Source organism: Mustela nigripes, chromosome 4, assembly GCF_022355385.1.
Source record: "Mustela nigripes isolate SB6536 chromosome 4, MUSNIG.SB6536, whole genome shotgun sequence".
Classification (NCBI taxonomy): Eukaryota; Metazoa; Chordata; class Mammalia; order Carnivora; family Mustelidae; genus Mustela; species Mustela nigripes.
Window position 1 is genome coordinate 164020472 of NC_081560.1, and position 14186 is coordinate 164034657.

Genomic DNA, 14186 nt, shown 5'->3' on the forward strand with positions numbered 1-14186 from the left:
TGATAGTAAAATAATTTTATTTGGTTTCTTTTTTTTTTTTTAAAAAAGGTAGCAATTCACATATAAATTTAGACTTCAAGATTACAGTGTATATTTGCCAAAAGGAACATCCCTGCAGGAGGGATAGACTTAGAGCCTGAGCGAGCACTGGGAAACACACTCCACGGAGAGTTTAAGTGGAAGTAGTTTCTTTATGACTTTGTAACACTAGTTCCCTGTTCCTCAACTCTGCCACCGGGGGCTTGTAAGAAAATCCCCATCCATCACTTTGGGGCAACAGCTTTCAGCTCATGGGAATAGGAAACATCTCTAGGAATGAAAGCACAAAGGTCAATGACCCAAATTTCCCACAACAATCATTATCTATCCGCAGCAACAATACATGACAGGTGAAGAGTTTATTCTTACAGTTCAAAGGTTCTTTAAAGGAGGGCTAGAGAACACAAGATCCATTCATAAAGAGAGTGCATATAATAAGCAAAAATAAAAAAGGATTCTCTCCATTATTACAAATGCCTCTCTAGTATAAGGCCCAGGGAAAAGACCCACTCAAATTCGGGATTCCTTCCCCATAGAAAGTGTTTGGCACAACCCGCAAGCTGTCATGAGACTGACAGGACTGACAGCGGAAAGATTTCTGGAAAGTGGTCCCATGACTTCTGTCTGGCTTAACCACAGTATACATGAAAGATGTCTTAATAAGCTGCACAAACTCAGGCCTAACTATGGGGCACACTGTTTCAGGAAAACTAATCCGAAGGGAATAAAGGCCCAGATGAGATAGGTCTCCCATAGCCACAGGCTTACTCATAACTCAGTCTGTCATCCTCTCATGGGAGATTAAATCCCCTGGCTGCCCAGGAAGTCAGTGGATTCCTGACTTCCTAGGGAGGGTGAAAGCTGGAGAACTTTGATTTCAGCATCTCAGAGGCGGGGGCAGGGGGGAAATAAACAAGACAAAGATGACCAAAGATGCTAAGTTACTCTGTTCCACACTATGTAGGCTCCAGAAGAACAATATTGAGGAGAAGCAGTGTGCTAGTAACCATGACAGCCCTAGGACATGGCCTTCAGGCAGAGGTACTGGGGCAAATAAATGTACCCCAAATCCAGTTTTAAAAATGAAAACTTCCTGCAGTTATGATACAATACTGTGCAGTGAACAGCTGGGAATTATATGCTGCCCTTAGTTCTGGTTAAAGCCCTGCCCTGCTCTTGGCCAGCCAGAGCTAAGAGGTGACATATAAGGAGTTTTCTGTGGCTAAAAACCAGGCACCTTAGTTATGAATGGCCTGGGGCAGTAATGCAGTCATCATCCAATGGAGGGGAATGCAGGGCCCCAGAGCTTTGGTTCAAAGCAAAGGTTTCATCTCACCCAGAACGTCAAGCCAAGCTCTTTCTATCTCTGAAGCTACTAATGCAATAACTGGTGATTAGGAATCCCTGGTTGGGTGGCAAGGTACATATATCCCAGCAGGCCAACTCAACTACAGGAAAATAAAAAGGTGCAAATAGTATCAAGTAAATGGTTGCTCAAGTGGAAGATTATTTCCTGGAGAACTTCAGCGGACTAGATGCTAATCACATGGATGAACGCTGGGACTGAACCCCACAGAGAGAGCCTGGGCCCCATGTGTGATCGGTCTTCTTCACACTTACCGCATCCGGGCCATCTTCTCTGGCCTCCTATGTCTTGAATGGCTGAGCACACGTTTGCCCGGGGACCAATGTAAACATTATTCAATAGATCTCAGCTTAGAAAAACACAGCTTGTTATATACTTAATGTCTAACATTCCAGTGCAGGCAGTATCTTAGCATCAGACTTTCCCTCATTCATGAATATCAGTTCAGAAAGGAACATACACAGGATACTTGATAAAACTGTGGCTGAAAAGACATCTGGGTGCCAGACAACTGGCTCTATCCTGCAATCGGCTGATAAACCAGGGCTACCACAGGAGAGGCAGAACAGACGGAGCACAGGTTCTCTGTGAATCAGAAGTGTTGTATAACCATTGTTCCCACTTAACCCCTTGGGCCACATTCTGATATGGGAGTACATTTCCACCCCTTGCATCAACCTGTGCTCTCCTTGTTTTGGATGGGGCTCTCTCCAGAGGGTTCAAGAGCCTCCTTAGAGAGGAGAGAACTTTTTCTTCCAGTCCTAACATCTGAATATTTCGAAGCACAAGAGGAGTCCATGAAGATGCTAGGGATGTTGCTGCCAAAGTAGATCTTACTGTTAGAAGCAATGGCCTGGTACCTTTTGAGCTCCAGATACTCCGGGGTCAATTTGTGCTGTGTGGGGGCAAACAAGAGCAAAGGAATCAGGACACTTTGGTCCAACAGTCATCTCTCTCTTTCCTTACATGCATTTTCCCCACAGCTCTCCTGCATCACTACTCAACTCTGACTCATCGCCCATGACCTTCTCTCAACTTTAACGTGTGGCTCTCACATTCACAGCCATATTTTAGACTTAAAGTTCCTTAAACAAGTTCCTGTCCTATTACAGGAAGAAGCTGTTCGTTTTTAATAATAATAAAAAAAAAAGGATGGAGGAAGTGGGTTTTGGGAACAATGATAACTACTAATATTTCTATAGTGACTTAAAGCCTATAAAATGTTTTTGTATCTACTTTCTTATTCCATCTAGCTGAGTTCAACCTGGAATCAGCCTGCAATCTCTGCAGGTTCTCTTAAGCAGTAAACAGGTCAACAGATGAGAGTGGCAGAGCTTCAAAGGGGCTGGGCTCAGAACCTTATAATCAACCATCCATGATTCTGCTTTTCTTGACCACATTCTAAAAGTGGAAAAAGACCTCAAGAAATTACCTAGTCTGGCCTCATGCCTCTACTTAGAAGCTGGTTGTTAAAACTGACTATAATGAACATGTTTGTCAATCAAACAGATCTTTCTCCCTATCACAGTTTTTAGTTCTTTAAATTTAAATCATGGTGCCATGATACATCCAACCAAAATCTCTCCGGGCTTAATCAAAACTTATTCCTAATATTCCCTGGAATATACTTTCCCCAAAGCCTCTGGGAAACTTTCCTAGTAATCTTTTCCACATCTCAAATCCCCTGCCTGTCCTATAGACCCTTCATAGACCCCCAACACCTTCCACTCCTTGGATCTACACTCTGTCTGCTGAAATACTCATCAAATCAGCACATAACCAAATTACTTTCTAATGCCTTACTACTATAGGTCATTATCTGATAGCATTTTTCAAAATGGCATAAAACTGCTGTCCTTTTCAGCATAAGGCTAATTTCACTGACAAAGTCTCAATACTTGTGTGCCTAGCCAGGTTCTCCTGTGACAGATCTGAATTGCTAGTTTTATATACAAGTTTCTCACCTTGTCTCCATCTTGACCAAATTCCATCCTGTTTCTATAAAGTTGTGTCTCCTCCGATATGTTAAATTTACTTCTAAATTTATACCAGATTTCAAAGTATTGACAACTTCCATTCTATAAATCTACCATGTCTTATCATTTCATCTGAAACCACAGTATGTTGTTCCTTTCTAAACTGAAAGAATTTAAGACCTGTCTATACTTTCAATCTTGACTCTAATCCTTTAAACCACGCCAAACACAATGGACCTCCTTCTCAACTCTTTCAATATTCTGATCTATTTTGCAATTAAAAACTTTATAAACCTTGGTCATATTCTTCCCTTCATAGAATACCACAGGGCTTCTAGCTGCCTCTTCCTAATTCCTGCCAAGTAGGTCTACGTTCTCTAAACCTAGATTAACCCAAGTACTTTTACAAAAACTGTTCACCTGTATCACGCTCCTTTCTCAAATTATCACACATCAAGTTCCTCACAACTAGATTATTTTTAAACCCAGTAAACAAGCAGTACTCAGGGGCATTTGAAAGCATATGTTGCAGGGAGTACTACTGATGCTTAGCAGGCAAGGGTCAGGGATACAAAATAGCCCGTAATACATAAGACAGTCTTAAACAATGAAAAAGTATCCCATCTCAAAATGCCAGGAAGAAACACTACACTCAATAAGCTTAGCATTTATACAAAAAAGCTACCTTACCTGGAAAGCAACTCTAAATGGACTTTACTCTTCTCCTGTTACTCCTGTCATTCCATGAGAAGACCCTCACCTTTCCTGGTTACTGATACGACACTATGGATGGATGTTTTATGGTATTTGACCTGTGTTTACATATCTGCCTTTGTCCTAGCTCTCCACTTTTACTAGGAACTATACAAAGTTCTCTCCCCAATGAGTGTGCAATATGTCTTGATAAATGATTGGCTGTTTTTAGAGAGTGTGATGGTAACTACCCTTCCTTGACACTGGACAGATCACCTCTATCACAATACAGCCTCCCCCTCCCAAACCCCAGCCCCAAGGAAAAGCAAAATCCCAAACACTCTATTATTAGGAGTGGCAGAGAGCAAGTTACCTTATTTGAGGTGGCATATTTGTGTGCAGCATAATACTCAGCATCTGCCTTCGCCTTCTCTCGGGCCAGGAATGCAGCATCTAGCAAGCAAAATAGAGTTAGGGTGTTTAAAACAAAGAAAAGTTGTAATCCATTTCCTCAGCTGGGTTAGAGGTCAGATTTTATGTTAAGGAGGGGTTTCTTTCTCTACTGCCTAATATTTGGATCACTTTATTTTTTTAAAGATTTTATTCTTTTAAGTAATTTCTACACCCAGTATGGGGCTCAAAATTACAACCCCAAAAACAAGTCACATGCTCCACTGACTAGCCAGCCAGATACTCCTTGATCACATAAAGGCATTTATCAACAAGTTTTCAAATCCCAGTCCCCAGACACACTCTTCTCAAAGCGGAATACTCTTGTCAACGTCAAAGAACTCTCAGCTCATCAGAGTCTACTTCATTTTGTTCCTTCTTTCCATTTTTTCCTCAAAAAGCCTCATATCCTACCCAGGCTCTAGGCTTCAAGTAAAATAATGAAGTCCAGATATGAAAGCTCTGCTCTATTTATTGCACCATCTGTACCCCCTCCAAATTTGATCCAGAATTAGTTAATGCAGAATGACAGGAAGTAGTAGTATATAAGAAAAGAGGTTGAATGTCTGGTCTTCAAGACGGCTCAGAACATCAACATCTCACTATAGGATATCAAGGAGTTTGAGAGCCTCTGTGAAAACTGGGGCTTATTTTTTCCTTAATTTTTTGGTTATTTTTGTTGTTGTTGTTGCCAGGTAGAAAAGAAACTGGTAGTAGTGGGGTTTCTTATCTTACATGTTCCTTACAACTGGTTATAAGTAATTCTCATACTTTGCCTGAGAACAAAGTGGTAGCTAATAAGCCACAACTTAAGGACAGAAAATGAAAGGATGAGTTATCTATAGTCACAAACCAAACCAAGAGCTGAACACGTATTGGTAATTTTTTATAAAAATCTGTCTGGGGTATGAGGGCAGACACATCCTCCAGACCAGATTATTCTGTCTCTGGCCCTCCCACCTACCACAATTAAGAGCCCGATCTCTGAGGCAGAGAAGTAGTTTGGGACAGTCAGAGCCTCTTTTCTCCCTGATGTACCTTCAATTTCAGAAATGCGCTTTTCAGTTTCTTTTTCCATCACCTTCTGCTGAAACCGAATTTTTGCCACCTGTGCAATCTTCTCTGCTTCTGTAATTATATACAAAAGAAGACACACTCAAAAATATTTCTCTAGTTCCAGAAATACTTAGAATAAGCAGCACATTGTCATAACATTTATACAATTTTTATGGGCTGTTTCATTAAGTTTTATCCCCCCAGACTATAAACTACTCAACAGAAAAAAAGGAATTTATTTCCTATTTCACTGTTCTGTTGACAGAGCTAGTTTTGTGGGAAAGGGGAGTACAAAAGGTTTCATTCCTTCATGGTATACACAGCAACAGTCCACAAGCTAATAGGAAAAATGATACTTCATGAAAGTACTCAGAACAAAAAAGAGCAACAAAAATGCAATGCAACACAGAACAATCTTATAAAATGGCAGGAGAAAGAAAGAACAAGGAAAGTAAGTTAAACCAAGAAAGGCCTTCTGGAAGAATTCCTAAAGAAAATAATGGACATGACCTAGGAGATCATGGCAGAAGGCATAAAGACAAGAAGAATGAATGAAATCACAATGAAAAGGTGATTATGGAGGCAGCCGACAAGGGAAGACAACAAATAATTAGAATGGGCCCAGCACGCTTCCGCTGCGCAACTCTGCTACAAATAATTAGAATAGAAAGAAGGCTAGATAACTCCCATCTTCAGCAATGGGCTAAAGAATTTTAATATACTCAGGATCAATTGATTGATGGTTAAGTCACAATCAGGGAAATGACAAAATGAAAATAATATCAGAGAAGTATAATTCTGACTTATGCTGAACATGAAAGAGAAAGCAGGCTAATTTTTCTGACTCTGTGAAAATAAGTGTTGGGGATGAACAAGTTAGCTGCAGCAGGAAAAAACCAAACACCCTCAAGTAAACTAGAGGCCTAACCAAAGGATCCAGGACCAGGGAGGAAAGATTCTAAATACACTTTCAATTCAATCACTGCAATTCTTGAAGAATAATTCTCAATTCTCCTTTTCAGCCAGAGGGTTAGTATTTTAACACATCTTATCTCTGGCCCTTGGGGGAAGTGCATAGCAGGAAAAAAATTTCCAAGTGGCTTCCTATTTCCAGAAGATCCAGTGTCCTTTAGCAACAACTCCAGCACATACTTCCCTATCTCCTCATTAGCTTAAAATCAACCTATATCACACCACCCTCCAAACAGACCACAATGTTCAACTGGACTAGAAACATACTTATAAGCCGAAACTCAAAATAAAACTTGAATTAACAGGTAAGGCATCTGGAGCCTACAGCTAGGACCCAGAGAATGGTGTCTCAACATAGAGAAACTGTTGCGGTTATCCCATCTAACACTGCTCTCTCACATGCAGAGATAAACCAGTAAAGAGCATGAGCAGACTTAACAGTTCTAGAAAAATGGTGGAGTAGGCTTAGAAAACCCTTTAGGTAACAACACTTTTAAGTCCTAGACAAAATATAACAATTTTGTTTTTTTAAAATGCATGGTTAAGATCACAAGAAAGGAGGAGAGATCCTCAAGAAACATAAACAAAGGGAGAGCTGAGAGCCAGTAGAGTGGTGGCCTTGGTGGTGGTTATTAGACAAGTGAGGGAGAGGGACTATTGGACTATTGCTCATGCAGGGTCAGGAGATGAGGCCTTGAGATGTTAGAAATGGAGCTCCTTTATAAAATCGAGACCACAAGAGGGCTTCAACTCCAGAGAGGCTATCTATAACTATAACTCTATCCACCAGCCCAGTGATAAGTACACTTTCTCTAGACACATCACAGTGAAATCGAAACACCCAAAGGCATAGAGAAAAATGGTAAAAGTAAAAAGAAGAGGAACCCAAACAAAAATGAAATACTACTGCCACAGTGACAAAGAAAAGTAAGTTTCATTAGGCTTAGAACTACAGGCTAGATTACCATTTAAGAAGGAAACAAAACCATTTCAGACCAAAGAAGAATGATTAAGTAACTACTCCTTAGCCTTCACTGAAAAAAACAAATAACAACAACAAACTAGCAGAAAAAAGAATGAATTGTCAAAAACAATGGAGAGGGAAAAGTTAAGTAACACCTATAAATCAAAATAGATATTTACTGTTAAGAATAGATGATAATGATAATAGTTAATGGGGGAATAAAAAGAACATAAAACCAGAATATGAGCCAACAATACGTAAAACTGGAAACAGTGGTAAGAATTAAGGCATTCTAGTTTTATTTAAGAGGACAGAAAGGATGATTAGCTTTAGACTCTGTCAAATCAGTTATGCTTATTAACATTTTACAGGTATGACCAGTTATACATTCTAGAAACAGAATACAAATCTACTAATCAAGTAAAAGGAAGAAAAGAATAAAGAAAATCCAATCAATTCAATACCTATCAGAAAAGAGAGAAAAAAGCAGCAGAGGAAAAAATATGCGTGGTAAATAGCACAAAATTAAATGATACAAAACAAATCCAAATATAGCAGTAACTACAATAAATATAAAAAGACTAAACTCACCAGTTAAAAGACAGAGTCTCACATTGGATAAGATAACAAAATCCAGCTATATGCTGTTTACAAGAGACACACCTAAAACATAATGACACAGAAAAGTTGAAAGTAAAAGGATGGGAAAAGATACATCAAGAAAATATCTAACCAAGAGAAATCTGGCATAGCTTTAATATTAGACAAAATAGATCTTAAGCCAAAAAGTGTGTCTGGAATAATGAGGGTTATTACATAATAGGACCAATTCTCCATGGAGATGTAACAATCCTGAATCTCTTAATGATATAGCCCTAAAATATATAAAGAAAAAAAATTATAAGTCAACAAATCCACAGTCATAGTGGGAGACTTTAATTTTAACACACCTCCCTCAGTAACTGACAGTTCAAGAAGGCAAAAATTAGAATACAGAAGATGTAAACAACACAATTCATAAGCCTGACCCTAATGGATAGATATAGAGAACACTGTATCCAACAAATAAAGAAAACACATTCAATGTTCTCAAGCACACACAGAACATTTACCAAAAAAGTACCATGTATTGACAGGCCACAAAGCAAATTTCAAAAAATATTTCAGAATCCAAATAACGGATCATATTTTCTGACTATCATGCAATATTAGAAATTGCATAATATTGACTATCATGCAATATTAGAAATCAATGGTAAAGTGGTAGCCTCCTGAAAACCCATCCAATAAAAAACTGAAAAAATACTTTTAATACTTCATAAATGAAAGGAGAAATCATAATGGAAATGTTTTTATAAAAACTAAAACTGAACACCAATAAACTACATTTCAAAACCTGTGAGATGTACCTAAGGCAGAACTTAGAAGAAAATTTATCATACATGTTTCCATCAGAAAAGACTGAAAACTAAAGAATTTAAGTAACTCAAGAAGTCAGAAAAGAACCAATGAGAAAAGTCCAAAAAGAAAGGAGAGAATAATAAAGTAAGCATAAATAATTTAATAAAAAAGTAAGTGATAATAGCATCAATGAAATAAAAATGCAGCTCTGTGAAAAGAAGAATGAATTATAACAGAACTCTGGCAAATCTGATCCAGGAAAAGAGAAGGCACAAAATAATACTAGGAATGAAAAGGGGGCATTCATATTTGGTAGAGGGTTTTAAAAATCAGTAGAAAATTCTGCAAGGGGCGCCTGGGTGGCTCAGTGGGTTAAGCCGCTGCCTTCGGCTCAGGTCATGATCTCAGGGTCCTGGGATCGAGTCCCGCATCGGCCTCTCTGCTCAGCAGGGAGCCTGCTTCCCTCTCTCTCTCTGCCTGCCTCTCTATCTACCTGTGATCTCTCTCTGTCGAATAAATAAATAAAATCTTTAAAAAAAAATAAAAGAAAATTCTGCAAATTTATGCTCCCAAATCTGAAGTTTCAGATGACAATTTGCTAGAAAAATATATTGACCAAACTTAAACAAATACCTGAAACTGACCTATAGTTAGTACAGAAATTAAACTGGCAGGCTAAATGCTACAACAAAAAACAAACAAGCATACAAAAAAAAGCACAAACCCCAAGAGACCAAGATGGTTTTTACAAGTGAGTTCCACCAAACCTACAAAGAGATAACATATTTTATATAAAATGTTCCGTAACACAGAAAAAGAAGAAATGCTCTCTAACTCATTTTGAGGCTAGTGTAGCCATGAAAAAACTGACAGTAAGCTGAAATTTATGAAATACAAGTAAAAATGAAAATGAATAAAAGTAAAAAATTTAAAGATATTATCAGCAAGACATAAAGAGAAGTGTATTGGGTGACTCTCCTATATCATGATCAAGTGGGTCTGTCCCAGGAAGGCAAAATAATTCAGTAACAGAGAATATATTAATATAATTCACCACACTAACAGCTTCAAAAAGAAAAGTTATATGGTCCTCTCAACAGATACAGAAAAATTTCTCAAAGATTTAATAGCCATTCATGATAAAAACTCTCAGCAAGCAAGAAACAGGAAGAAACTTCATTAACCCAATAAAAATTATTTAGAGCAAACATCACTGGGAATATTTAAAGTTAGGAACAAGACAAGACTACTTGTCGCCATCCTTCTTTTCAACACTGCACTGTAAATCATAGCTTAAACCAGTAAGTTAAGAAGAATACAAAGATGTGGGACTACAAAGAAAAAATCAGAACTGTCCTGAAGATAATCTGACTGCTCACATGGGAAACTGAAGAGATTTTCAGCAAGACTGCTAAACAAATAAAAAAAATTAACAGCGTACCTCCACAAAAGCAAAAACCTGTTAGAAAATGTACCTTCAAAAAAGAGCCTATTAAAAAAAATTAACAGCGTACCTCCACAAAAGCAAAAACCTGTTAGAAAATGTACCTTCAAAAAAGAGCCTATTTCGTACACCTGGGTAGCTCAGTCAGTTGAGCATTTCAGTCTTGGTTTTGACTCAGCTTGGCTCAGGTCATGATCTCGTGATCTCCTGATCTCAGGGTCCTGGGGTTGAACTCTGTTTGGAGATCTGCCTGTCCCTCTTCCTCCCTCTCTGCCCCTTGCTCTGCATTTGCATGTACACTTTCTCACTTTATCCTCCTCTGGAATAAATGAGTAAAATCTAAAAAAAAAAAAACCAACAACCTATTTCTAATAGTAAAAAACTTGAAAAATAAACAAGAATAAAACTCTAAGAAAGAAAGCACCAGAAATTTAAGAAGAAAATTATAACACCTTTTTGAAAGACCTTTCTCATAAATGGAGATATATAAACAGATTTATAAGATTCAGTATCATAAATATTGTAATCCTCTCATATTGACATGTACAGGTAATGTAATTCTAATCAAAATCTCAGCACAGCATTTTACAGAACTTGAGGTGGTTCTAAAATTTATATGGAGGAATAAAAAGCCTCTGATTGTCCCAGACAATTTTAGGAATAGTTAGGAATCGTTAAAAGGAATAATTAAGGAGAAACTTGCTCTCCCAGATAGCAAGACTTAACATAAAAAGTGACAGTAAGTGAAACAAGGTAATTCTGGAGAAGGACAGAGCAAGAAATTAAAACAAAACAGACCCTAGCAACAGAACAAATTATATACAGTATCTTGTTATAAGACAGATATGGCATTAGAAATAAATAGAGGAAATAATGAACTTTTCAATTGTCTAAAATAATTAGCTTGCTACATGGAAAATATAAACTGAATTCCAATTTCAAACTAAACCCTAATATAATTTATAAAATTATACTATAAATTTATAAATTCCAGATGGATTCAATATCTAAATACAAAATGCAAAACTGTATAACTTTTAGAATAAAACTATTACTTTGGGCATGGGAAAAGCACAAATCAGAATGGAAAAGTCTGATGAATATGAGTACATGAAATTTAAATATATAAGAATGTCAAAGACATCATAAAGTTCAAAGACAGGCCACAAAGTGAGAGAAGATATTTGCAATGCATAGATCTGGGGAAGGATTAATATCCAGAAGATATAAGGAACTACAAATCAGCTCAAAAAAACTAAACAGACAATGGGCTAACAGTTTAACAGACAGCTCACATACAAAAAAAGAGAAACCTGAATGACCAATAAACAATATTCAACTTTCCTAGTAATCGGAGAAATACAAACTGAGATTATATGAAATGTTTTCCACCATCACACTGACATAAATTTTAAAAGGTTTAATGACTCTAAGAATTGAGGAGGATATGCAGAAATGGGAATTCAATAAGGCAAACAAAGGAATAAATGGGGAATTCAAACCCTGCTGAAAAGAAGGTAAAATGGTAGAATCACTTCACAGAGCAATCTGGCAAGACTGAATGTTATAAATTTGAAGATGTATGTACTCTGTGACCCAGCAATTCTACTTTGAGACATGTATTCCAGAGCAATGCTTCTCAAACTACCTATGGGAAAGCAACCTCCCCCCTTATTTGTATTTCAGTCTGTTGGGAAGCAGTATTTTATTAATTAGAATAAAAATTAATTATTAGGAAAACTATTAAAAACAAAAACACAGGCTCCAGTTTTTTATTATTAGACTCAACAGACATAAAATGTGCAATACTGTAAGAACTTCTAAGCACTCATTCTCAATTCTGAAGTCACCTCATTATGGATCAGAAACAAAAAGCTGGTGAAACAGGGCACTGACCGACACTACATGCATGTTGAGTAGCACTCCCACAGAAAACTCTGAATGTGTGCACAAAAAGATATGGCTACTGCAGCACTGTTCATAAGGAAAAACTACTAACTACCTAACTCTTCAACAGTAATGCTAGAATGAACTGAGGTTCACTCTCAGAATGAATGCACAGCAGTTAAAAATTAACTACATCTACACATATCAATATGAATAAAACTCAAACAATGTTGGTAAAATAAAGGCAAGTTGTGAAATAAAAGAGTTTGATATTTTTATGGTTTAAGACAATTCTATGAGTTGTTTATTGTTATATACTTACAGTTACAGATATTGTTATATATTTATAGTATAAAAATATGGACAGAAAGAGCTGTATAAAAAATTTTAAAATAAAACCTAATTAGAGAAGGGAAGTCAAGAAATAGGACCAGGTAAGGGTACATAGGAGGTTTCAAAATGATAAATTTATTCTTAAAAAAAAAATGATCTGAAAGGATGTGGCAAATATTAAGCCTTCATTTTACTAGTCTCTGTGCATTCCTGCATACTTGAAATCGTTAAAGAAATGCTTCTTAAACTTCCAGCATCCCAAAGAACAAACAACTGAGAGTCTAAGAGGGCAGTCCAATATATAGTATCCTGGAGGTAGAGAAGTTTCACTGTGATTCAAAATAAGCTGTAAGCAATCCTGCCCTTCTGTTGAATAGGACAACATCTACCCATCCACATAAAACTCAGTGCTTGTCAAGAGCAAGGATACATATTATAATCCTGAGCTTTGGCCAAAAAACTTTCCTATTCTTAAACTATAGGAACAAAACTCTACTCCACAGAGGCTAGTGTTGCCCAAAAACCCTACCCACTTTTTTTGTCCTCAAAAAAGCAATAGCAGCCAAAGACATGGTAGAGAGCCAAAGCACTTCATTAAGTACTGACACCATCTAGTTTTAAAAGCTGCAGGACATCTGAATATACAAAAAGGAGTTTCTAGAAGTCTCCACTATGTATGATGCAATCTTATTTGATCCTATCAATATCCAGTGTCAGAATGACAAAGAACAGGACAAACTCATAAAACATGGACTTAAGACATTCATTTCAGAAAGAAATCCAAGTACCTATAACAGCCTTTTTCCTCTCTGTCTCAGCTTCTTTCTCCACAACCTTTTGTTTCTGTGCAGCTATAAGAAGCTTTGTCTTTTCAGCCTCCCTGTGAATCAAAATATTATTAAAATTAGAAATGATGTGCAGTCACAGCCAATAAATCTGACTCTATAGTGGGTCAAAGAACCATTTGCAACACGAACTTTCTGATCCATTAAGGTGCTTAGAGAGGTGTTACCCCATTTTACTTATAATAAATCTGAAGCTGAAAGGTTAAATGATTTGCCCAAAGTCACCCAGATATGGGAATCAATTTATACATTTGAATTTTAGTCTGACCTCTTCCTCTAATTGTATCATGGAAAGGCCTGTGATCTGCAAGTACCCAGAGTATATAAATGCTTCCTCTGTTGTTAGGCCTCCAGCTAGCCCATACAATACTTCTGGGCCAATGTGCAAAATGCAACACCCTCTGGGCAGATGCAGTCCCTCAGGTCCATAGGCTGATAAATAGAATGGAGCTAGATTTCAGCAGCTCCTTAGGCTTACGCAGCTACCCTATTTATAATTAGGTATTAGTTATTAAGTGGTGAACTGGGGCTCAATGAAGAAGAATTTTTTAAGAATCTGAGCTTTCTAATAATGGAAATGGCTGGCCCATCATTAAGCATGTACAAGTGGTGACCCAGGTGACCACAGAGCAGAAAAAGTATAGAAAAAGATTAATATTATGTGGGCGGTTAGACCTCAAGGCGGCTTTTAAATGTGGGATTGTAATAGTCTATAAAATTAGGAAAGATCCAGATTTATCTGAAAAGTAACTCCAACAGT

At 37.3% G+C, this 14186-nt stretch overlaps 1 protein-coding gene across 1 annotated transcript in view; it reads right to left on the bottom strand.

The window, feature by feature from the left end:
- Window positions 1–14186, bottom strand: part of ERLIN1 (ER lipid raft associated 1) — a 40023-nt gene continuing 25837 nt past the window's right edge. Inside the window, exons 9-12 of the mRNA XM_059398342.1 lie at window positions 13370–13461; window positions 5563–5652; window positions 4448–4527; window positions 1–2300 (exon numbers count right to left, since the gene is read on the bottom strand). Of these exons, the coding sequence (XP_059254325.1) occupies window positions 2079–2300; window positions 4448–4527; window positions 5563–5652; window positions 13370–13461 (484 nt within the window). The 3' untranslated portion in view covers window positions 1–2078. The remainder of the gene's footprint in view (window positions 2301–4447; window positions 4528–5562; window positions 5653–13369; window positions 13462–14186) is intronic.